Raw genomic sequence first — 23451 nt, 5'->3', positions numbered from 1 at the left:
CAACATCCAACTGAGCAAGGCAGATTGGTCCTGAAAGCACCAGCTTTGTCTGGAGAGGTCTTCATCTGATGAAGCCTGGATACTCAAAGTCCCCACATCTATTCCCACTGTGTGTGTGTGGGGGGGGGAGGGGGCGTCACCTCCAGGGAGTACTTAATACTTGGTACTATGTACAAGCAACTTAGGGATCAAGGCAAGTGCTCAGTGAGTGGCAAGGTCAAGCAGGAGATGCTACTTAGGATTGGTCTGGGTGAAGGGATGCTGAAGGCTACAGGAATGGATGGGGCTGTCGAGAGAAAGGCTAGAGTGGGGCCAGGCGGCATCTAGGGGAAGGGCGAGGGTCCGCTAAAGAGGAAAAGGGGCAATCAAGAAGCAGAGATGCAGGGACAGTCCAGGAAGTGCAGGGTTTCACGGGGCTCTGTGGGAGCCATACGAATCCCCAGGCAACTGCCCCTTCCAGAATTCCAAAGGAAGGTCAGAGGCTCCGATGCTCTTCCAGTCTGTGGTGCTGATACAGTGATGACCATTCACATCCTGTGTGGGGAAAGATGCTGGGGCCCAGGACCACAGGGGAAGCAGGGGAATGTACCCATATTAAATGCTTCCACTTTGGAGGGTCTCATAGAAAACTAAAGCACTTTGCTGTGCGGCCAACTGCACCCAACCTCTCCCCTTCCTTGCTTCATGGGCTCTTTTAGGAGAGGTGAGAGTAGGGATTGGGGATGCATGTCCCTGAAGGTCTGGGGACAACCAGTGGGAAAGAGTCTGGAGTGACAGGTGCTGTGGAATAATCCTTCTGTACACTGTAAAATGTGTTGCTCTCATTGTTAATAAAAAGCTGATTGAGCTGGGCGGTGGTGGCGCACGCCTTTAATCCCAGCACTCAGGAGGCAGAGGCAGGTGGATCTCTGTGAGTTCGAGGCCAGCCTGGTCTACAGAGCGAGATCCAGGAAAGGCGCAAAGCTACACAGAGAAACCCTGTCTCAAAAAAAAAAAAAAAAAAAAAAAAAAAAAGCTGATTGACCAATGGCTAGGCAGGATTTTCAGGGCAGAGAGAATGCTGGGAAGAAGGGCGGAGTCTGAGGAGTCATAAGCAAGAAGCAGAAGCAACATGGGAAGTTCACAGATGAGGTACATGAGCCTCAGGCAGCACATAGATTAATAGAAATGGGCTAATTTAAGTTGTAAGAGCTGGCTGGAGACAAGCCTGAGCTATCAGCTGAGCATTTATAATTAAAAATAAGTCTCTGAATGGTTATTTGGGGAGCAGCTGGTGGTACAGAAAAGCCCCCCTCCAGACAGGTGTGGGCAGAACAGAGGTGACACTGAGTTGCCCTCCAGTAACAACTGCCTTGGCAGTGAGCTTTGAACACCCACCAGGCCCTTAGCCCTCTGTTCTCCCAGATCCTCCCTCTGCAGGGAAACCTAAAACCACCAAGGAAGGCCTCCTGTTTGGGTCTGAATTCTCACCTCCCCTCAAATTTATGCTTTCCTTTGATCACCCATTTAGGTATTCATGCAGCACGTATTAACTGAGCATCTATAAGTACCAGGTACAGTGTTCTCAGTATTGGAAATGGATAGTGAACAGGGGGACTGGAATTATGGCTGAGCAGTTGAGAGCATTGGTTGCTCTTGCAGAAGACCTGGGGTCGATTCCCAGCACCCACATGGCCGCTCACAGCTGTTTGTAATCTGTACCTCCAGTTCCAGAGACTCCAACGCCCTCTTCTCAGGGCACCAGGCACTCATGTGGTGCCCATGCATACATGTAGACAAAATGCTCATACACATAAAATAAAGTATCTATTAAAAGAATAGCAAACAGGCCTGGAGAGATGGCTCAGGGGTTAAGAGCACTGGCTGCTCTTCCAGAGGTCCTGAGTTCAATTCCCAGCACCCACATGGTGGCTCACAACCATCTGTAATGAGATCCAGTGCCCTCTTCTGTCATGCAAGCAGAACACTGTATACATAATAAAAAAATAAATCTTAAAAAAAAAAAAAAAAAGAATAGCAAACAAAATAAATGCAGGCCTTCAGCGCGTGTGGTCCAAGGGGAGCCATGGATATTAAACAAACATCCTCTCAGCATAGTTAAGTTTGAAATAAGGGGGCTGAGGAGACAGCTCAGTGGGTCAGAGAACTGGCTCTGCCAGCATGAGGACCTGAGTTCAAATCCCCAGCCCCCATGTGAGGTCCAGCATGGGTGGGCACGCCAGGAACCATGGAAGGCAGAGTAGGCAGATCCTGAGAGTTCACTGGCTGGCCGGCCTAGCTTAGAAGGTGAGTGTCTAGCTCAGCAAGAGAATCTGTCTCCAGGCAACAAAAAGACTGATAAAGGAAGACATCCAGCAAGTTCCTGCTCTGACCTCTACCTCTGACCTCCACATCTGTACGCACATGCATGGGTACAGTCACTTGTGCATGCAACACACACATGCACACACACACACACACACACACACACACACACACACACACACAGAGAGAGAGAGAGAGAGAGAGACAGAGACAGAGACAGAGACAGAGACAGAGACAGAGACAAAAGACAGAAACACAGAAAGACAGAGACATTGATCTAAGCTGAGAGCTCAGGAAGACTGCTCTAAAGAGGGACCATTATCAGGCAGGCATGGGACTCATTCCTGTAATTTCAGACTTAGAATGTGAGAGGATGGTGAGTTCAAGACCAGTAGTACCCTGTCTCAAAAAAAAAAAATGAATAAATACATAAATAAAGGGGAGGGGACATTAAAGTGAATTTTAAAGGCCAACAATGGTGGCATATGCCTTTAATTCAGGAACTTTGGAGGCTGAGGCAGGTTGATCTCTGTGGGTTCAAGGCCAGCCTGGTCTACATAGAGAATTTAAGGTCAGCCAGGGCTACATAGGGAGATCCTGTCTCAAAAGAAAAAAAAAAAAGTGGCTCTTAAAGATGACTAGGAAGAAAGCTGGGCGGTGGTGGCACACACCTTTGGTCCCTGCATTCAGGAGGCAGAGGCAGGCAGATCTCTGAGTTCGAGGCCAGCGTAGTCTACATAGTGAGTTCCAGGACAGTCAGGACTACACAGTGAATTCTTGTCTCTAAAAACAAAACAAAACAAAAGATAAATAGGAGGGTCTGGAGAGCTTGCTCAGTGATTAAGAGCACTGCCTGCTCTTCCAGAGGACCCGGGTTCAGTTCTCCGCACCCACCTGGCAGGTCACAACCATCTGTAACCCTGATCTTAAGAGATCTGAGGGCAGTAGGCACACATGTGGTACACAGACACAAATGCAGACAAGCACCCATATACATAAGATAAATAAATAAATTATGTATTTTAAAGATGAACGGGAATGTCTGCCGGGAAGAACAGAAGCATTCCTGGAACACGAAGAGTGTGTGCAGACTCTCAGGTGGGAAGGGTTGTCCTGTTTGAGGATTAAAAGGAGGCTGGGAGCCAAAGTGTAGACCTTGGAGGAAGAGAGGCTGCAGCAGCAATCCTCACAGTCGTGTGAGACCCACGAGTGACTGTGGAACATCAAGACTTTCCAGCTAACGTTGCAGGTAGAGTTTGCAGGCAGTGCACATGGCTACCACAGGTACCTCTCAACCATTGTGGTCCTTGACACATCATTGCTACAAACAGGCAGCTGTGTCCAATACCTGCACACAAGGCAGAGAGTCCACGCGGTACTGGAAACCTCCTTTGGTTTCATGAGCCATCCTGGGGGCATGTCAAGTCCTGGAAGCAGCCGAGAGCCTCCTCTTCCGTGCCTGTCATGCAGCAGACGTCCAGGGAGAAACACCTTTGCCGGGTCCCCCTCATGCCGCTCCACTCTGGTGCATGACTTCTAGAGGAGTCCCTAAAGAGAATCTTCAGGGGTCACCAACCTAGGGACTCCAGTTGTCCCGGGGACACCTAGCCTTATGGCCTTCCCCTAGTCCTATTTATGACAGTATAGCCTTCCCACTGGATAGACAAACTTGACCCAACCAGAAGATAAGTTAAAATAATAAGCAAACAAACAAAGACCTTCCCTTGCCCTTCTTCACCTTGCACTCCCACCCACAAGTGCCGACCTGGGCTCCGATCGCACTCTCCACCAATGGCCTGGGTGGCCTTTAGCTAATAAGTGAGTCGCTCTGACCTCAGGCCTCAGTTCCATAGAATGACAGAAATCCTATGTCCCAGGACTGTACGAGGGTTACATAATGCATACAAGTCAGCTGAGGTCGCAGCAGGTCTTGTCAGAAATACAAAGATGCAGACAGGAGACCACTAATGTGGTCACATGCACATTTCTGTACATAGACAGAAGATCACTTATGTGGTCCCATGCACACTTCTGTGCACAGACAGAAGATCACTAATGTGGTCACATGCACACTTCTGCACACAGACAGAAGACCACTAATGTGGTCACATGCACACTTCTGTGCACAGACAGGAGACCACTAATGTGGTCACATGCACACTTCTGTGCACAGACAGAAGCCACACTGAGTACATCATGGTCAGAAACACAAGGAGACATCCTTTCTGATGTCCTGCCTCAGTCTCTCCTTGCCCCAGATGAGGAATCATCCAGTTGGATCCAGATCTGACACACCTGTCTGAGAGCTACAGGATCAAAGGGAGTTTTCCCTTGGGTGACTCTGCAGAAAGGGCTCTGATCATGAAACCCCATCACCTGTGGGTCTAGGGGAGCAGAAGGAGGAGGAGCCTGGAAAGGGTTTGCCACTCACAAACACAGACACACCCACAGGAAACAGGCCAAAACCCTACTTTAGGCAACCTGTTCAGTCTAACCCCAAAGCCAACACCAGTTGTGAAGGCACAAGCCTGTAATCTCAGAATCCGGGAGGTACAGACAAGAGGACTGCGAAGTCTGGATCTTTTGGGGGGACCTTGTCTTAAAAAAAGAAAGGAAAGGACAGAAAATCCTCCAAGTCCAGGTACTGTCTGCCGCACTCACCTGCCATTCCCACTGTGAGTGAACTCCAACTCCCACCACCTGCCACAGCCTCTGTCGCCACCATTATCCCCATGTCCTCTATTATCATTGGCTTGACTGATGGCAGAGCCTGCTGGGGTCCTGGCATTGTGGAGACAAACCAGGAGAGGAGCACAGAGAGAAGACACACTTGCCCAGAGTCCAGCAGCCCCTCAAAGTCCAGTCTCCTCCTCCCACCCACACCCAAAGAAAACTGGTCCTCATAGGTGCCGCTTTGTGGCTCTCTAGGCTGCAGGCAGCTGGAGAGCAGGGGAGGGGAGCCGGAGGGAGGGGCACAGTCCTGACTGTACCCACAGGATTGGTCAAGCTGCGACCTCTCTGCCAGCACCTGTGGAGAAGGCTCCTCAGAGTCAGAGTGACCTCACCAACTACCCTGATCTCCGCTAGCCTGGCCGGGATCCCAGTCATGAGGTGGCTGCCCAGTGGGCAGGGAGGCGTACTGGAGCTGTCTGGGAAGCTACAGTGAGAGGGGAAGAGGCTGAGGACCCTCCCAGGACACGATGGACAAGTTTCGGATGATCTTCCAGTTTCTGCAGTCCAACCAAGAGTCCTTCATGAACGGCATCTGTGGCATCATGGCGCTGGCCAGTGCCCAGATGTATTCTGCCTTTGACTTCAACTGCCCTTGCTTGCCGGGCTACAATGTGGCCTACAGCATGGGCATACTGCTGACGCCTCCCCTGGTGCTCTTCCTGCTTGGCCTCGTCATGAACAACAACATATCCATGCTAGCCGAGGAGTGGAAGCGGCCCGCGGGCCGCCGGGCCAAGGACCCAGCGGTGCTACGATACATGTTCTGCTCCATGGCTCAGCGGGCTCTCATCGCACCCGTCGTCTGGGTGGCTGTCACGCTGCTGGATGGCAAGTGCTTCCTCTGTGCCTTCTGCACAGCGGTGCCCGTGGCCACGCTAGGCAATGGCAGCCTGGTGCCTGGCCTGCCTGCTGCGGAGCTGGCCCGCCTGCTGGCCCGTGTGCCCTGTCCTGAGATCTACGATGGGAACTGGCTGCTGGCCCGAGAGGTGGCCGTGCGGTATTTGCGCTGCATCTCTCAGGTGAGGGGGCTGGGTCTCCTCAGAGGCCAGGGTCTCTCTGGGACGGTCCCTTCTCAAAGTGGGGTTTCCCTCAGATGGCTGTGGGTAGAGGGAAGTATTCCTAGCTGAGACTCTCTCAGACAGGGTTACCTGGAGAGCGTGTTTTCCACCTCCTCCGTCCTGAGCTCAGAGCTGAGAGAGGCTGAGAGAATTTGCATTCATTTCCTTTCCCAGGCCCAGGCAGTAGTGAGGCCAGTGGGAGGCTAAGCCATTTGGGTACATTTCCCTGGCAAATGCCCCCAGCTGGTGCCTCCCTGCTCTGGGAGTGGAAGCTGAGGGTCTGGGTATCTTGAACAAGCGCACATGGGTGAGGGAGATGGATGGTTGGGATCAGACTTAAAGGACCATCTGGGCTGCGTGTCCTGGGTTAGTGAGGGAAACGATAGGAGGCGGTGTCCGCTCCCGTGGGGCTAGAGAAGCAGGCACACTCTCCTCTGGCCAGTGCAGGCCCCTGGCTCCCCCGCCCCTGGGGGGGGACTTTTTCCCTGTACGGGCCCTGTCACCACCCAGACAGCCTCAAGAGTCTCTAACTGTGAGTGTTTAAGCCAAGCTCTTTACCTCCTCGTCTGTGGATCCTTGTCCCATCACTCTAGGCCTCAGGCCCTGGAGCGGCTGCCACTTCCCTTGACCTTTAAACTGTCACACTGTGCAAGCTTGGAAGGTCCCCCCAGAGGCCACGGGTAGCCCGACTTGTAGACAAGTCCCTGTGACTTGCAGAGACTGCATTCTGAAGTCACTTTAGAACTGACTTTATCTAGAATTTGTCAAAGAGAAAATAATCAGATTTCCAGCCTCACTTGGAACCTGAGAAAACCCAAGCCTTCTGTAACCACAACGGCTTTAGTGAGCAACATGGGAGGCAGCCCCCTGACTGAGTAATACGTTCTGGACTTTCCCACCCACCCCCATGACAGCCACTGGGCACCACTAACACCCCCCCCCCCCCGCACTTCCTTGACTTTTCCCAACTCTTCTCTGTGCAGATGGGGGTCTGACCCCAAGTACAGGCAGGAAGGGGTGTCCTGCTCTGTGCCCTGTGGTGAACTACGGTCAGAGCATGTGTCCCACGCTTTTCAGTGGAGGTCGAGGACTGTCCCAGGTGTCTCTGGAATTCCTTGAGAGACCAGCTCAGCCCGGTGGAGGGAGTGTCCACTTAGAGAGGGTGTCACTTCCAGAAGCCAGAGGAAAAGCCCAGAGCTTGCAGGAAGAAAGCCACTAGGCCCAGGGAGGTGAGGAAAGGCCTTCTGAAGGAAGAGACATGGCCGCTGAGCGGTGTCCTGACGATGTCTAACAGAGAGCGCTGTATGCGAGCTGTCTTATATTACTTGGTTCTCAGAGAAGCTCTGTGAGGCCCGTGCTATTGCCAGGAGCCCCATCTTGTAGGCAGAGACACTGAGACACAAAAGGATCAAGTGGAGACAGGATTCCTCCCCAGGAGGCCTCACTCTGGGGTGCGGAGTTAACTGCTGTCCACTGAGTGCCCTGCCAAAGCAGCATGGTCTACGCTCCCAGAATGTGACCATTTTACACCTGGGGAGATAGAGGCTAAGAGGTGGTGTCACTTGGTCCTTGGCTGCTCTTCTCTGTGGAGGCCCTCATGAGTCCTTTGGGGGTCTGGGCACGTAGGTCTGCTGACATCCTCCTCTACCCACAGGCGCTGGGCTGGTCCTTCGTGCTGCTGACAACATTACTGGCCTTCCTGGTGCGCTCTGTGCGGCCCTGCTTCACGCAAGCTGCCTTTCTCAAGAGCAAGTACTGGTCCCACTACATTGACATCGAGCGTAAGCTCTTTGATGAGACATGCACAGAGCACGCCAAGGCCTTTGCTAAGGTATGCATCCAGCAGTTCTTTGAAGCCATGAACCATGACCTGGAACTGGGGCACACCCATGGAGTGCTGGCCACAGCCACAGTCCCAGCCGCAGCCACAGCCGTGGAGGCTGCTCAGAGTCCCCCAGACAGGACGGAGGAAGAGAGGGAGAAGCTGCGTGGCATCACTGACCAAGGCACCATGAACCGGCTACTCACCAGCTGGCACAAATGCAAACCGCCGCTGCGGCTGGGCCAGGAGGCACCGCTGATGAGCAATGGCTGGGCTGGGAGTGAGCCCCGGCCTCCGTGCAGGGAGGTGGCCACCTACTTCAGCAAAGTGTGAGCTGCAGCTGGCTGTAGAGGCCGCAGAAGAGATCGGAACCCACAGCCCTCTGCCTCTCAGTGGAGACAGAAAAAACGATTCTGAGGCACAGCCACAAGTCCAGGCATTGTCCTGCTGGTGTGAAAAAAGAAATTTGGAGCCGAAGGACCTCACCTCTTTAGCTGGGATGCTGCCCTGGGCGGCCTGGGAGCAGAGTCATCCTGTGCCTCGTCTCCTGCCGCTGCAGTGTTTACGAGTGTTCAGATCTGGCTGTGGGAGCAGGACTGGTACCCGAGGCCCTTCCCCAGCCTCACTGTGATGCTGTTCCTCCATCCCTGCCTCGCTGTCTCCGCTTGGGCTCCCAAAGCCCACGCCCCAACATTTCCTCTGGCTCTAGACTTCTCTCATGCTCATGCTCAAGGGTCCCAGGGCAACCAGCCCACTCATAATCTTTGCCAGTTTCTTGGGTAAGATGGAATGGGTTTCAGCTGGTGTGTGACACACCTGAGTGACACAGGATAAGATGCCAAGACCTAGGACCATAGGAGAGAGGCCAAGGTGTGCGTCACGGAGGCCACTGGGGCAACTTTTGAGACAGACTCCATGTTTACACACCAAGTACAAAACTAATATTCTCACACACAACCTTAGGGAAGCAGACCATCCGTGGGGCTTGAGAGCTAGAAATGGAAGCTGATTAACTCTTATTTTCTCAAAGGCTCCCTGAGGAGCTTGCCCTGAGGTGTGGTGAAGATGAGGGTGTTGCCAAGGGGGGGGGAGGTAAAGTCTAGAGTGGGTAAAACTGGGTGAGATGCTGGTTCTACCATTTGCAAAGTGCGTCCCTGGGCCAAGTGCCTCATTTTCTGGGTCTCGTTTCTTCACTGGGCAACAGGGAGAAGGCCATCTACCGCACGGGTTCACCGTGCGCAAACTCACACGGCTCACGGTAGACACCTGGGCCAGAGTGGTTAATGCTTGTTCATCTCCGAGCCCTGGGCTGCTCGCCTCCCCCTCTGCTGACCCCAACCAAAGGACAGGAATCTTGTCCAAGCAGAGGAGACAGAGGTGCAGACGGGCTTCTTGTCTCCCGGTCCCATCTTTCTGTCCTCAGCCCTGCCCATCTCAGAGCTCACTTGGACCTTCGTATTCTCATCGCCCTCATCTACCATCTGTCCACTCTTAGGTGGAACCCGGGTGCCAGGGTGGCAGAGAAGAGGCAGTGGAACTTGACTTCAGCCCTGAATGAAGGGACCAGATTGGGGGGGTGGGCTTCCGCTAAGGACAGGATTCTAGGAAGTGATTGGGGAAGCCAGTGTGAGGGAAAGCTTTGGTGAGACCTGGGGGTCCAACACCAGAGTGGTAGGAGCTAAGGCAAGTCCCCCAATCTGTAAAGAGCATGTGGAAAGGCAAAGATAAAGAAATGCCGAGCCCTCTCCATTCCTGCCTGCCACACAGACAAGCCAGTCTGGGGGGCTTCAGCTTGCCACTCAGTGTGAGTTTCACCGTCACAGCCCTGGAGAGCTGAGGGCCCTGGGGTTAGCTCTCCCAATCCTAGGAGACACTGGGTTCATCTCGATGTTCTACCCGTCAGTGTATCTGACTCATGATTCTTCAGTCCCTGCGTGTGAGCTCCCAGAGATAGGAGCTCATGACCCCTCTAGGGACAGGCAGGGCAGCTTAGAAACCTGCTTCCCTTTAATTTCTACCTCTGCCCAGCCTCTGCCCTAGGAACCCAGAGGATCCCCAGATTCCCTGATTCAGTGTCAGCCATACAGAGGAGAACAGAGACAGAGCCTGGGAGTTAGCTGAACTCTGGTGGAGAAGTCTCTCCCGGGGATGGCTGGGAGACAAAGGCAGGACTCTCAGAGAGTCCAGGGCAGAGGGCATCGGGGTCTCGTCCTTCTGTATTCTGCAACATCACCATCAATCCTGAATACCTACCTCTTCCCTGACTCCCACAAGCGTCTGCCAGGTGGGTGTCAAGCATGGGGGCCGTTCTTTAAACTGGTCTGGAGGGCAAGCCTGGGCAAGATCTCCTAGGCCTGGCTCCTGCCTAGACCTTCCCAGATGGCCCCCGAGGGGTGCACAGGGTAGAGTCGAGGCAGGGCCAGCAGGGCCAGCCACAGCGGGCCCGGAGGCAGAGGCGGGCTGGGACAGGACACAGCAGCCGAGCCCGCTCCTCTACTTCCTCTGTTCCTGCCTCGCGCCGCCCTCAGCAGCCCGCCCTCCTCGGCCGGGCGCCCGGAGGCTGTTTTTCCATTCGCTGGCGAGAAAGTTCCATGCCACTGTTTCTTTCTCTATTTTTCTGGAGTTAAATTTGTCCGCAGATGCCTGCACTTCGTCTGTAGACGCCCGGAGTTAAGTTTGTTTGTAACCGGGCCCAAAGCCCTGTTGCTTTCGAACGCAAAAGCAGAGGCGCCAGTGAACCCCCCGCTGGGAGGCCACTTTGCCTCGCAGCCCCGAGTCTGTCCAGGGTCTGCGGTGCCCAGGAAGCCAAGGCCACGGGTGCATGCAGCCAGCCCCAGGTAAGGAGGGGCCCCTTCCTGGGGTGTGCAGGTATCAGGAGCTGGCAGGTTGGTCCCAGGCAGCCTCCAGGGATTGTCTGGAGAGGGAACCCTGGTACAGGTCCCTCACTCAGAGCATAGAAGTGTTGTTCCCACCCCCTCCCCTAGCTGCCGGTCTCCTGTCCTTGGGAAGAGGCCCCTGGCATAATAATCTCAGAAGATGGCCTAGGCTATCCTCCGCACACTACCCACGATATCAGGCATCCTGTACGTTAACACTGGGTGGATTTAAGAGCCTAGGGCCACTAAACGGAGCTAATTGGGTGTCAGGAATGGAGAAAGGGAGGGATGGGGTTCCCTCTAGCCCGTTTATCTCCAGCAACAGGATGAAGTCCCTTCCTTGTGGGATTATTCGGGATCTCTGGGCACTGGGCTGAGGAGTCAGACATTCCCTCCTCCTGGAGCCCACATGGCCACATGGCCTTACCCGTGCCCATCTGGCATCCTTGGCAGAGGCTGCAACAGGAAAAAGGATGTGAATATGAAACAGAGAGAGCAGGCACAGGCCTCCCTAGCTCTCTTCACAGCTCACCCCTCTCTCCACTTCTAGGCTTCTTTTGGCCTGGGAAGTTTTGTTTTTTTTCATTCCCCTGATGGGGATGGACATGGGGCCACACCCTGCCTGTCTCTCTGGGTGTGTGGGTAGAGCCTGGGAAAAGAATTAGAGCTAAACTTCCAAAGAGCCTGAGGCCAAGGCCATTTCTGGCAAGGTGCCATCTCTGAGGCAGTCACTGATTCAGGGGAAGGCTGGCAGGTACAGTGGGCCCGAACCCCATTGAGGGGGCTGTGGCTGGCGGGTGCTGAAGGTCTCCAGCCTAGGCTTCTTGGAGCAGAGTTTCTGCAGGATGCTGAATGGGGAAGTTTGAGGGGAGCAAGGTCTGAAGGAGGTTGTGAACATGGGGACTATCTCAGCTCAGACTTATTTTGTCCACTTCCTAAGTATTCTCAAGTCATGGTCAAAGCCTTGCCTGGCTCCTCCAGATTTGCCTGGCCTCAGGCAAGATACCCTGTCCTCCTCAAGTCTTCATTTTCTGATCTTTGCCATCAGGAGAATCTTCCTCAACCGGTAGACATGGCAGGGTAAGAGTTTTGGATGCTGAACTACTACCAGGCATCATTTACTGTCCCCTTACATTCCTAGAAGGGGTCAGGGACCAGAATGACTTACCCTTTTCACAGTTGAATCTTGTGTCAAACTTGCCCTGATCCAGAGGACCTGGCTCCCACCAGACCCTGATCCAGTCTGTCCTTTGTCCACTAGGACAGGCCCTGCAGCTTTGATACCCATATCACACCCTCCAAATTGTCCCAAATCCCTAGCATCTTTGTACCTCCTGGAATTCCAGAGAGAAATCATCCCCTGTCACCTAATGTCACTCTTGATCCTGATGGGACGAGGGTAGTGGCAAAAGAGACCTTATAACAGTCGAAGCAGGCAGACCTGATCTTGAACTTGGAGGGAGGCCAGCCATTTATTTACATGTGGCCCTGGCCAAGGGCTGGCTCATCCTCAGGAAGCCTCATCCTTTTCTGTGCTTGGGGTGTGTGTGTGTCGGTATGTAAGGATGCCGGGGGGCGAGGGGGGGGGGTTGCCATGGATACTGTGCAGACTCATGAGGACAGGCAACATCATTTGAGAGCATCTGGCACCTAGCAGGAACTTAAGCAACCATGGCTACCAGCATTTCCGTGGAGGCCCTCAGCTCCCTCCTGTCTCACCTGCTTGACCACAGCAGCACCCTCAGCCCGTGTTCAGAGGCACGCATTTATCACTCATCTGTGTTTCACAGGAAGCACCAGTTCAGCCACCGTAGGCGATAAAATGGCATAGTCTCACCAGAAGCCACCCATTCCATCGTCCTCTTCTGCCTCCTCTTAAGCACTCCATCCCTAGCCCGCCGGTCGCCATGGCGGCCTTGATTGCAGAGAACTTCCGCTTCCTGTCTCTCTTCTTCAAGAGCAAGGATGTGATGATTTTCAATGGCTTGGTGGCCCTGGGCACGGTGGGCAGTCAGGAGCTGTTCTCTGTGGTGGCCTTCCACTGTCCCTGCTCACCTGCCCGGAACTACCTGTACGGGCTGACAGCCATCGGCGTGCCCGCGCTGGCGCTCTTCCTTATTGGAGTCATCCTCAACAACCACACTTGGAACCTAGTTGCCGAGTGCCAGTACCGGAGGGCCAAGAACTGCTCGGCGGCCCCCAACTTCCTCCTCCTGAGCTCCATCCTGGGCCGCGCAGCTGTGGCTCCTGTCACCTGGTCTGTCATCTCCCTGCTCCGAGGGGAGGCCTACGTCTGTGCTCTCAGTGAGTTTGTGGACCCGTCCTCGCTCACGGCTGGGGATGAAGGCTTCCCCTCAGCTCATGCCACGGAGATCCTAGCCAGGTTCCCTTGTGGAGAGGGCCCTGCCAACCTGTCCGGCTTCCGGGAAGAGGTCAGCCGTAGGCTCAAGTATGAGTCCCAGGTAAGGGGCTGTGTGAAGGGCAGCCTTCCTCCTTCCCTCCCAAGGTGGGAGCTGGTGGGCTGGCACACAATAGGATGGTCCAGTGTGAAAATGAGCGAGAGTCTCCAGGGAAGCACTAGATGACCATGTCAGGCCTCAGGGCAGGTTAACCGTGGCTCAGTGTTCTGTGGGACAGTTCATCACAGGTCTCTGATTTGCCTTTAGGTGCTTGGGATCGAATCCAAGTCCACATGAGTGCCAAGCATGCGCTCTGCCACTTACTACACTTCCAGCCCTTAGAGACAGTTTTAAGCATAAGGGGACACCACCTGGAAGCCCAGAGAAAGCATCCCATATCCCATAACACCACAGGACCATTCCCAATCTACCTGCTGAGATTATCTTTACTCCAGCTTGACTGGGCATTGACTCCTGCAGGCCACCTCAGAAATATCTGCTGTGGGCTTTGAGTTGATGGTGGAACCTGGTTGACTCCAGGGATGACCACATTCCTGTCCGGGCCGAGTCAGTCTCACTCTTGGGGCAGGTCAGGAGAGGCAGGCAACTACAGCTTGGGCCTAGCTACAGCCTTCTCTGCATCCTGCTTGGAGGTTGGTTGAGGGAAAAGGGGTCAAAAGAATGGTCAGGGGCTGGAGAGATGGCTCAGCAGTTAAGAGCACTGGCTGCTCTTCCAGAGGACCTGGGTTCAATTCCCAGAAACCACATTGTAGCTCACAATCCTCTGTAATTCCAGTTCCGGGGATTCAATGGCCTCCAAGGGCACTAGGAACACCCATAGTGTATAGGCTTAGACTTATGTGCAGGCAAAACGCTCACATACATTAAAAAAGAAAGGAAGAAGGAAAGAAGAGAAAGAGAGAGGAGGGAGGGGAAAAAGCCTGAGCTGGCTGCCTGTGCTGGATCTTGCTGTAATCCACTACTGGGGAGGTAAACATAGGAGCGTCTGGAGTTCAGGGTCATTTTTAGCTACATAGTAAATTAAGGGCCAGTTTGGACCATTGTTTCCATGAAAAGGAGGAGGGCTGGAGAAATGGCCGGGTAAAGACTGAGAGTATTGCTCTTCCAGAACACCTGAGTTCAGTTCCCAGCATCCATGTCAAGCAGCTCACAGCTACCTGTAACTCTAGCTCCATGGGATACAACACCCTCTTCTGGACTCTGCATTCACAAAAAATACCCCCTGACACATGTACATATCCCCTGACACATGTACATATCCCCCCAACACATATACATATCCCCCGACACATGTACATATCCCCCAACACATATACATATCCCCCCAACACATATACATATCCCCTGACACATGTACATATCCCCAACACATATACATATCCCCCAACACATATACATATCCCCCGACACATATACATATCCCCCGACACATGTACACACACCCCAACACAAAAAACCTAAAATAATTCAACAGGGGCAACATAAGGGGAAGAGGTGGGGCTAAGATGTAGCTCAGTAGAACGCATGCCTAGGACACATCAGGTCCTGGGTTTGATCCCGAGCACCACATAAACTAGGTGTGGTACATGCCTGTAACCTTGGCACTCAGGAGGTGGAGGCAGGAGCATCAGAAACTCAAGACCATGCTCAGCTACACTGGGTACTTAAGGCCCTGTCTTGGGGTGGGGGCAGGGAGGAAGCAGAGAAACGGAGCTGAAGTCAGCATCAGAGATGGGAGATGGTAAATACAGGAATCCTGGTCACTAATCCACAGGTCCTTGCCCTCGACACTTACATCTTCCTAGCATGAAGTAAGCACACAGGCGATCTGAGGCCAGGCAGATATTGATGTTGTGTGAGATTGAAGCCTCTGAAGTCTTCAGATGTGTCATCTGAGCTGACCCACAGTTTAAACTGGTTTTTTGTGGATGGGAGCCTCACATGCTTAACATGTGCTGTCACTGAGCTCCACTCCTGGCTCCTGAGCTGGGTTTTGGTAGAGCACGGTGACAAAGCACCCTTGGGACTGAAGAATAAAAAAGGCAGAAGGCACAGCCTGGGTACGGGAGAGTGTGTGGGTTAAAGGGAGTAAGAATAGAAAAGAGGAAGTCCTGCTTGCCGTGAGCAGTATCAGTTCCTTTTCCACGCGTCTCCCCCCCCCTCCCGCCCCCCTCTCCTTAGGCAGGGTCCAGGTAGCTGTCAGCCCCTCCTGAGCCCTGCCTGTTCTCTGGACAGCTCTTTGGATGGCTCCTCATCGGCGTGGTGGCCATCCTGGTGTTCCTGACCAAATGCCTCAAGCACTACTGCTCGCCGCTCAGCTACCGCCAGGAGGCCTACTGGGCACAGTACCGCACCAACGAGGACCAGCTCTTCCAGCGCACGGTGGAGGTACACTCAAGGGTGCTGGCCGCCAACAACGTGCGCCGTTTCTTTGGCTTTGTGGCCCTCAACAAGGATGATGAAGAGCTGGTTGCCAAGTTCCCAGTGGAAGGCACACAGCCACGACCACAGTGGAATGCTATCACGGGGGTCTATCTGTACCGTGAGAACCAGGGCCTCCCACTCTACAGTCGCTTACACAAGTGGGCCCAGGGCCTGACCGGTAACGGGACAGCTCCTGACAACGTGGAGATGGCCCTGCTCCCCGCCTAGGGCCTGCTGCCTTGCTCTCAACCAAACCCGCATGGCATGCTCACCTCAGCATCAGATTTTCCTGTTAACTACAGTGTCTGGGGCATAGACCAAGGGGACATAAAACTACTAGTAGTTTGCAAGGCTCTTGTGGACCACATGGTCCAGAGACTGGGGGTGAGGGTTTGACTTCTCAGACCTGCTGAAATCATCTCCCACGGCCACCAAGGCACAAGTCACAGCTATAGATAACTTTCCCAGAGCTGGTCCGTAACTCTGACGTGGGCGATCTTTCGTGGGCCTGCAGGCTGAGAAGCATCAGCCGGCGGGGCCTGGTGCCAGTACAGCCCACTGGGGGACTCGCTGTTGTACAGCCCACTCTGTGCAGTTAACTTGTGTCTATCTGCACAGGGTGCCCAGCTCCTCGGCGTACGGCTAGGAAGCTGCCCCCGTTGTATACCTCTGGCCTAATTTTATATATTTAAACTTTTTGATAAAAGTGTTTCTTACTTTAAAAGGCTAACTGGTGTCTGTGCAGTTGACAAGGGCGAACAGCCCATTGTGGGAGGCCATGGGACAGGACTAAAGCGGACCACAAAAGTGGCAGCAGTCTAAGGCGCGTCAAACATCCACCCAAGGGCTGAGGCTCCTGGCCATCTGATCCAGGTACCTGACTTAATCTGGTCAGAGGCAGCCTGGCCTTTTGCAGGGGCAGGTAAGTTGAAAAGATCACACCAGAAGCTCCCGCCCTGGGCAGGACTCGTACGAAACAACTCCAAGAACCGTGGGCTTCAGCAATTCCTCCCTCTCAGCCCTGCATCGACTAGCTCCACACTCAAAACCTCCTGCCCTGCTTTGTCCCTGTCCTGCTTCCTGGCATACAACCCAGCCATTTCCCCCAGAAAACTCAGACAACAATTTAGGCTGGCAGAGGAAGCTTTTAATTCCCTTAGGCTGAAGGAAAAAAAAAAGATGCCAACAACTAGTAGTAGGGTGCTGTGGGATGGTCTGTATGTCAAATTGCTCTGATTGGTCAATAAATAAAACAGTGATTGGCCAGTGGCCAGGCAGGAAGTAGGTGGGACAAGGAGAGAGGAGAATTCTGAGAAGCAGAAGGCTGAGGCAGAGAGACATTGCCAGCCACAGCCATGACCAGCAGCATGTAAAGACACTGGTAAGCCACCAGCCACGTGGCAAGGTATAGATTTATGGAAATGGATTAATTTAAGATATAAGAACAGTTAGCAAGAAGCCTGTCACGGCCATACAGTTTGTATGCAAAATAAGTCTCTGTGTTTACTTGGTTGGGTCTGAGCGGCTGTGGGACTGGTGGGTGACAAAGATTTGTCCTGACTGTGGGCAAGGCAGGAAAACTCTAGCTACAGTAGGGTCTGTGCCAGCACCGACTGCTGGGCTGTGGCAGACGAGGTGGGTCACCGGCCTTGGGAGAGAGAGGGCGGAGACCAGGCAGTTTAATCAATACTTTCAGCTTTCCTTAGCAGCTTGTTTCCCATGTTTCTGGATTCTTCCTCTGCCCTGTTAGTCTCCCAGCCTCCACAACAGGGCAAATGGTACGGGCTGACCCGAGACAATGTCTTCCCACACCCTGTGGGTATGGACTGAGCGCTTGCCAAGGGACAGAGTGGGATCCTGACCATGAAAACCCTGGCTCTGCCTTTCTGTTCTTAGACGGCAGCAAATTCTCCTGAAAGGAATGTTTGTTTTTTTCTGGAAGCCCAAGAGATTGCTGCCTGAAACTGGAGCCACCTCAGGAAAGGAGAAGGACACGTAATGTGTTACATAAACAAGAGCATTAAACCTCAAGGGCTGGGCGTTACTGGAAGAACGCTTGCTTAGCAAGTGTAAGGCCTCAGCTCAATCTGTGGCACCCTAAATTTAAAATATATATATATATATATATATATATATATATATATATATATATATATATATATAAAAGCAAGAAGTGATAGTACACGCCTTTAATCCCAGCACTTGGGAGGCAGAGGCAGTAGATTTCTGAGTTCAAGGCTGGCCAGGTCTGCATAGCAGATTCCAGGCCAGCCAGGACCAGAGAGTGAGGATCCTGTCTCAAAAAATTTTTTTTTAATTTTTAATTTTTTTTTTTTTTAAAAAGGAGAAAGCCTCTCAAAGTTCTTTATTCTGACAGGATTGTTCCAGGCACGCTGCAGAAAAAGCAGCACTTAACGTCCTCAGGCAGCCGCTTCCTAAACGTCCAGTGCCTGCTGCTACAGTGTACAGCGGAGCCTGGGGCCCCTAGTCCTCCAGCCCTGAGCTCTTGGCCTCCACGTACTCCAGGGCCTTGGCCTTGACGGCCTGCACGTCCTTCTCAGTGCCATGCTGCTTCTCGTAGTCCAGGTAGCGCTTGAAGAAGAACTTCATCCTCTTAGGGGCCAGGCTCAGATGAATGACCCGTTCAAAGATGTCCCTAGGAGGAGGAACAGGGAAGCGATTCCCTCAGGGCTCCTACCACGTGACCCCTAGTTAGTGCTCCCCAACTTGCTCAGGCACCAGGTCCTCTAACATCCAAGACCCCATTTCTTACCATCAGTGTGAACTCCTGTCAGAGACCAAAGATCTAACCTGCCTGAGGTTACACAGTGAAGGACAGAGATGCTGGGATGGGGACACACAGTGACAGAAGCCAAACTTCAACCCCCAGAAGGGTAGGAATCGGGTACCTGTGCCTTCTGGACCCTGCCCCAACTACCCACCTCCACCGTCCTTGCCCTGCAGGGATTATGGGGGACAAAAGTGAGAGCCTGCCATGAAGGTTCCATTGATGAGAGGCAGGCACAATGTGAATCCCATGGGATCCCAGGTCTCCTAGTTCCCAGGGCACCCCCCACCCCACCCCCCACCCCGCAGAGGGTTCAGACACACAAAGACTGGAAAGGAGAAATCAGGTGGACCAGGGAACCATGTCAAAGCTGTTTTTCGGTATCAAGTCGCTAAACATTAATAAGGCCAAAGCTCCCTCCTACCCGCCCCCACCAGGAGTCAGCCTGTTGTCCTCTCACCTGACTTCCTTCTGGCTGCCATGCTTGATGGTCATGTCGATGTAGACTGACCAGACATCTGTGCGTTTTGGGTAGGTGCTCAGTGTGTTTTCAAAAATGGCTTTAGCCCGCTCTGCATCCCCCAGCTGGAACTCTAGCTGGGCAAACTTGGCAAGCACATCCACATCTGTGGAGAAAGGACAGGTTAGAGGAAAGACAATTCCAGAGACCCCTCACCACATCACACTGTGCTACGGGGATAGGGTTAGTCCAATTCACTGCTCTAGGGCCAAGATCTAGGATGGTAAGAGAGACAAAGCCCCAAAAGGATACCGTGGGTTTGAAGTCAAATATACACCCAAGCCTTGCAGACATCCCTCATCTTAGGCCCATGGACAACAGGATCAGTGCTGATTGTTTTTGCCCCTCCATCCTTTGGGGTCCAGCATCTGACATGCACACATCACCACCCATGAGTACACCATTAGCTTCCCCAAGTCAGGAGCGACTCCATCCTTTACAAGATACCAACTGCCACTTCCAGGTATCAGGCCTGTGTGTGTGCAGGAACGGGGGAAGAGCACTCACGCTCCTTGGTGGGCAGGCACTCCAGGGCTCGCTGCAGCACGCGGTGACTGGCCCCAGCCTGACTCCTCCCCAAAACAAAAGCACCGTATTTGATCCAGACAGCCTTCTCCTGCCGGAAACGCTTCAGCATCCGGTTGTACAGCTCACCAGCTTCCTATGGGAAAGCACAGCGTGGCACTTCAGAGGGGCAATGAGGAGGGTGAGGAGGTGGGAGGGAGGAGCCTCCCTCGTAACCCCTCTAGGGACCAAGGTCTGGACAGAAGACGGTGACAATGGCAAGGGTAAGCAGAGGGAAGGGAGGGCCGACGAGCCTGGAATGGGACAGTACAGGGACCGAGGGGTAGAGTGCTCACTTACTGCTGACCTGGGCCTGTTCGGGAGCCTAGCAGCCTACCTTGAACTTCTCTGACTTGGTGTAGATGTCAGCCAGATGCAGGAAAACCTTGAGAGGCTCATTGTACTGCAGAGCCCGCTCGAAGACCTTAGTCAGGGACTCCGGAGAGCCGTACATGTTTTCGAGGTTCAGCAGTGCCACCCACACGTTCAGCTTTTCCTGTTCCTCTCTGGAGGTGGAGTGGGTAGAACATGAGTTCCATCAACTCGGCATTGGACGCCCAAGAACCATCTCTCCCAGGCAACAACTATGTCTGTCCTCAAGTCCCCCCGTAAGGCAGACACTCAGACCATCTCCACTGCAGCTCACTGTAAGGGGACCTGTACTCCCTGATCTCTTACTGCCAAGTCTGGGCCTCCCCTGATCTCTCCCTCCATTCCTGGGAAGGAAGCCTCCAGATTGCAAACTGGAACAGAATCTTGAGTCTGATTCTCTCCCCCACTGAAGGGAGCAAAGCATAAAACTGTCACCTCTCCAGCAGGCTTCAGAGAGCTACCTCCGCTCTGCCAAGAATAGGTTTACACCCAAGTGTGTGGGGGTCCTCCCTGCTCTGCATGTTTTAACTAGAACCTTGCTAGCACACAGAGACTAGTACAAGTTGCCATAGTGATTTCATCGAAGAGGACCATAAAATATAAATGGGTGATCTGTTTCGGATGGCTACACTTACAAGATGAGCCTGAAAGACCATGGGCTGCTGCTGGCTCCAGCCAGGAAGAACGAGCCATGGTGGCAAACTCTAAGCCAAAACAAAGGGAAGAGCCCAAGCCCTGACCTGAAGGAGATGGTCTTCAGGGCCCTCTCGGCTACCGCTCGGGCCTTCTCAATCTCTGTGGCCTGCAGGTGGAAAGCCATGTACTGCAGCCACAGGATGGAGCTGTTGGGGGAGCTCAACACCAGCCGGTCAAAGTCATCCGCAGACTCAGGCTGCCGCCCGGGGTCCATGAGGGCCTCCTCAAGGCGTGACAGCTCCTTCTCCGCCTTCTGCTTCTCCAGCTCCCTCTCCTTCTTGCCTTTCTTCTTCTGCACGGAAGGAAGAACAGGGAGTCAGCTGTCCCTTCAAGCCCAGGGGAGACCTGAGGCAGAAGCCCTGGGTTCACAGGACAGTCCAAGAACCCTACCAGGAAGAAACCTAAGCCAGAAAAGGGCCTAGGAGCTGGGGCAGAGGGGTCTCTGCCAGAGAAGCTAAGCCGTGGAGATAGAGCACCTTGGCTTGGCGCGGCTCCTCCTCCTCCTCGCTGTCTGAGCTCTCTCCTCGGAGGGGCAAGGCTGGAGTCAGAGAGTCGAGCCCCACGTCCCAAATGAAGCCTGAAGAGAGCTGCAGCCGGGGCGCCTCCGCGGGCTTTGTCTGCTGCCCCTGCAGGATCACAGAACACTGAGGGGCCGTTCCCTGTCCCCTGCCTACTGCCACACCAAAGGCGCCCCTCAGCCTCAGTCTCCTGAGGGGACAGCAGTGACTTAGAAATGTTCTTTCCAAGTCGATTACTCGGACAATGAGTTTATAAAATGTAAACACGCACGCACGCACGCACGCACGCACGCACGCACGCACGCATTCCCAGCAGCAGATCTGGAACAGAGAGCCTGCCCCATGGCTGAGACTTCACGCCTCTCTACTCCAGCAGCACTTGTGAGGAGCGTGGGCTCATGCGTGCCTTCTCTTCATCTGCCCACTCTTCCCTCGGTTCTTGGTAAACATGCTATTAGTGTTAACAGACCCAGTCAAGGAGCTAGACTGGCTGAGGTCTGCCCATCGCCCCCTGTCTTACAGAAGATGAGGTAACGAGGACGGGGCTGCACAGCACAGCTCTTCAGGAAGGAGGCAAGGAGCTCCTCCCTGAAAAGCCTCTCCCTCCCTTCGGCAGTGACCCTCACCTTGGGCGACACCCCCGGCTGCTCCGTCTCGTCCTCTCCCTCCCGGTAATAGACGTCCACACCACTGTCGTCCTCTTCTGGTGCCCCAGACTTCTTGGGCCTCTTGGTCACTCTTTCCTGAAATGGTGAGCGCAGGAATATAAGTTTCTCCTCGCCCTCTTGTGTTCTCACTGAGAGAAGGCGGGGTGAGGCGAGGTGCGATCCTCCAGTACTTGCCTGCTCCCTTGCAGGCTCCTGGCGCTCCCGCTTGCCCTGCCTGCTCCTCTGTGACTTCTGGGGCTCTTTCTTCTCCTGGCTGGACAACTCCGCCTCCTCCTGCCCCTTCTGGTTCTTCTCTTTCCTTTTCTGCCTCTTTTTCTCTTCTCCTTTTAGGTCCCTCTCCTCAGCCCCCTCTTTCCTCTCCTCTCGGTTCAGAAGAGGTGGTTCTGGGGAGGCAGAAAACACGTCCGGCTTCCCAGTGTCGCTGGGAAGGAGTGATAGCTCTACCCGGCTCTTCTCGGGGTTCACGCTAATGCAGGAAGAGAATAAGGGCAGGAGGTGAGGGCAGGAGGTGAGGGCAGGAGGTGAGGACAGGAGGTGAGGGGCGCCTCAGGCTGCCCAGACTCTGCCTCAGCAGCAGGCAGGCCTTCTTTATCAGTCAGGGCTGGCCCTGCCCCACCTGCCTTGGAATGCCCAGCATTCTCAGGGACGGTTTACACATTCCATCTGCTCAGTGGAAAAAGTCCGAGAGCATCTAGGATGGGCCTGCTTCATCACCAACAACAGAGGCCACTTCTACTCCAGGGCTAAGGCTGGAGCTGAGGTCAAAGGTTTTTCACTCATTTGAGTACTACATGTATCACTACCCACGCCTTTACGTTCTGAATTTACCTCACAAATCTCCTCCCAGGGCTCCCAGAGAAAGGGGTCACACCGAACAAAGAGGGGCAGAGGCAGCAGGGAGAGAAGACACCTACCGTAGGATCTTGGCAGTGATCAGCTTTCCCTTGGGGAGGTAACGGTCACAAAGGTCTTTCTTGGGTGGGCCACACGGAGACACATGTGAGTACCGGGCCAAACCCACAACTGAAGGCCCAAGGCTGAAAGGAGACAGACACAAGTTCTGTGGGTAGAAATACAACACAATCCCAACTACACCCAGGGTCTCCACGGTGACAAGATACATGAGATTGGTTCATGGCATCCGGCAGGATAAAGCTGGTTTTGGAAACTGGAAAAAATTACCATGTATAATGAAGCTATGAATGCAGATTTTTGTTTGAGGTACTGAAAATCCACCCAGGCAAGCTAGGCAAGGGCCCCATCACTGAGCTATGTAGCCTTAGCTGGCCTGGAACTCGCTATGTAGGCCAGGCTAGCCCTGAACTCAGAGATGCTCCTGCCTCTGCCACCAGAGCACTGTGATTAAAGCCATGCACCACCACAGCCAGGTCCCCAGGTTCTTCTATCCACTACAGCACCATAATCTCTAAATCACAAACTGCTACACAGACAGAGGAGACAGGAGACAGGGAACAGGGATGTACAGTGTTGGTACTTAGGAACAGGATGTGATCATAGTAAGAATCACGTAGCCAGGGGGTGGTGGCAACGCCTGTAATCTTACAGCACTCAGGAGGCAGAGGCAGGGGAATCTCTGTGAGTTCGAGGCCAGCCTGGTCTATAGAGTGTCCTATATACAGGACAGCCAGAGCTACATAGCAAGACCTTGTGCCCCAACATAAATAAAC

The 23451-nt window shown here is 53.6% G+C and overlaps 3 protein-coding genes across 3 annotated transcripts in view; 2 read left to right on the top strand and 1 right to left on the bottom strand.

The window, feature by feature from the left end:
* The first annotated feature begins 5504 nt into the window (after positions 1–5504).
* Positions 5505–9471, top strand: Calhm1 (calcium homeostasis modulator 1). Its single transcript, XM_006983319.3, has 2 exons — positions 5505–6056; positions 7750–9471. The coding sequence occupies exons 1-2, from the start codon at positions 5505–5507 to the stop codon at positions 8248–8250; spliced, it is 1053 nt and encodes a 350-aa protein (XP_006983381.1). The 3' UTR covers positions 8251–9471.
* A 997-nt stretch (positions 9472–10468) lies between these two features.
* Positions 10469–16361, top strand: Calhm2 (calcium homeostasis modulator family member 2). The gene is made up of 3 exons (XM_006983320.4): positions 10469–10754; positions 12584–13255; positions 15449–16361. Exons 2-3 carry the CDS (start codon positions 12701–12703, stop codon positions 15863–15865), a joined length of 972 nt encoding a protein of 323 aa, XP_006983382.1. The 5' UTR covers positions 10469–10754; positions 12584–12700; the 3' UTR covers positions 15866–16361.
* Positions 16362–17800: 1439 nt separating this feature from the next.
* Pdcd11 (programmed cell death 11) overlaps positions 17801–23451 on the bottom strand; it is a 47326-nt gene continuing 41675 nt past the window's right edge. The window contains exons 28-36 of the mRNA XM_006983321.4: positions 22678–22800; positions 21938–22229; positions 21722–21838; positions 21054–21203; positions 20622–20869; positions 19847–20015; positions 19453–19606; positions 18886–19051; positions 17801–18293 (exon numbers count right to left, since the gene is read on the bottom strand). Of these exons, the coding sequence (XP_006983383.1) occupies positions 18122–18293; positions 18886–19051; positions 19453–19606; positions 19847–20015; positions 20622–20869; positions 21054–21203; positions 21722–21838; positions 21938–22229; positions 22678–22800 (1591 nt within the window). The 3' untranslated portion in view covers positions 17801–18121. The remainder of the gene's footprint in view (positions 18294–18885; positions 19052–19452; positions 19607–19846; positions 20016–20621; positions 20870–21053; positions 21204–21721; positions 21839–21937; positions 22230–22677; positions 22801–23451) is intronic.

The sequence above is a fragment of the Peromyscus maniculatus genome, chromosome 1, assembly GCF_049852395.1.
Source record: "Peromyscus maniculatus bairdii isolate BWxNUB_F1_BW_parent chromosome 1, HU_Pman_BW_mat_3.1, whole genome shotgun sequence".
Taxonomy (NCBI): domain Eukaryota; kingdom Metazoa; phylum Chordata; class Mammalia; order Rodentia; family Cricetidae; genus Peromyscus; species Peromyscus maniculatus.
This window is presented reverse-complemented; position numbering and strand designations above follow the sequence as displayed.

Excerpts from the sequence above, each read along its gene's own strand:
- Calhm1 (XM_006983319.3), top strand. The coding sequence starts at position 5,505 with ATGGACAAGTTTCGGATGATCTTCCAGTTTCTGCAGTCCAACCAAGAG. Across the intron at positions 6,057-7,749 it reads ATTTGCGCTGCATCTCTCAG|GCGCTGGGCTGGTCCTTCGT; the intron begins GTGAGGGGGCTG and ends CTCTACCCACAG.
- Calhm2 (XM_006983320.4), top strand. The coding sequence starts at position 12,701 with ATGGCGGCCTTGATTGCAGAGAACTTCCGCTTCCTGTCTCTCTTCTTC. Across the intron at positions 13,256-15,448 it reads GGCTCAAGTATGAGTCCCAG|CTCTTTGGATGGCTCCTCAT; the intron begins GTAAGGGGCTGT and ends TTCTCTGGACAG.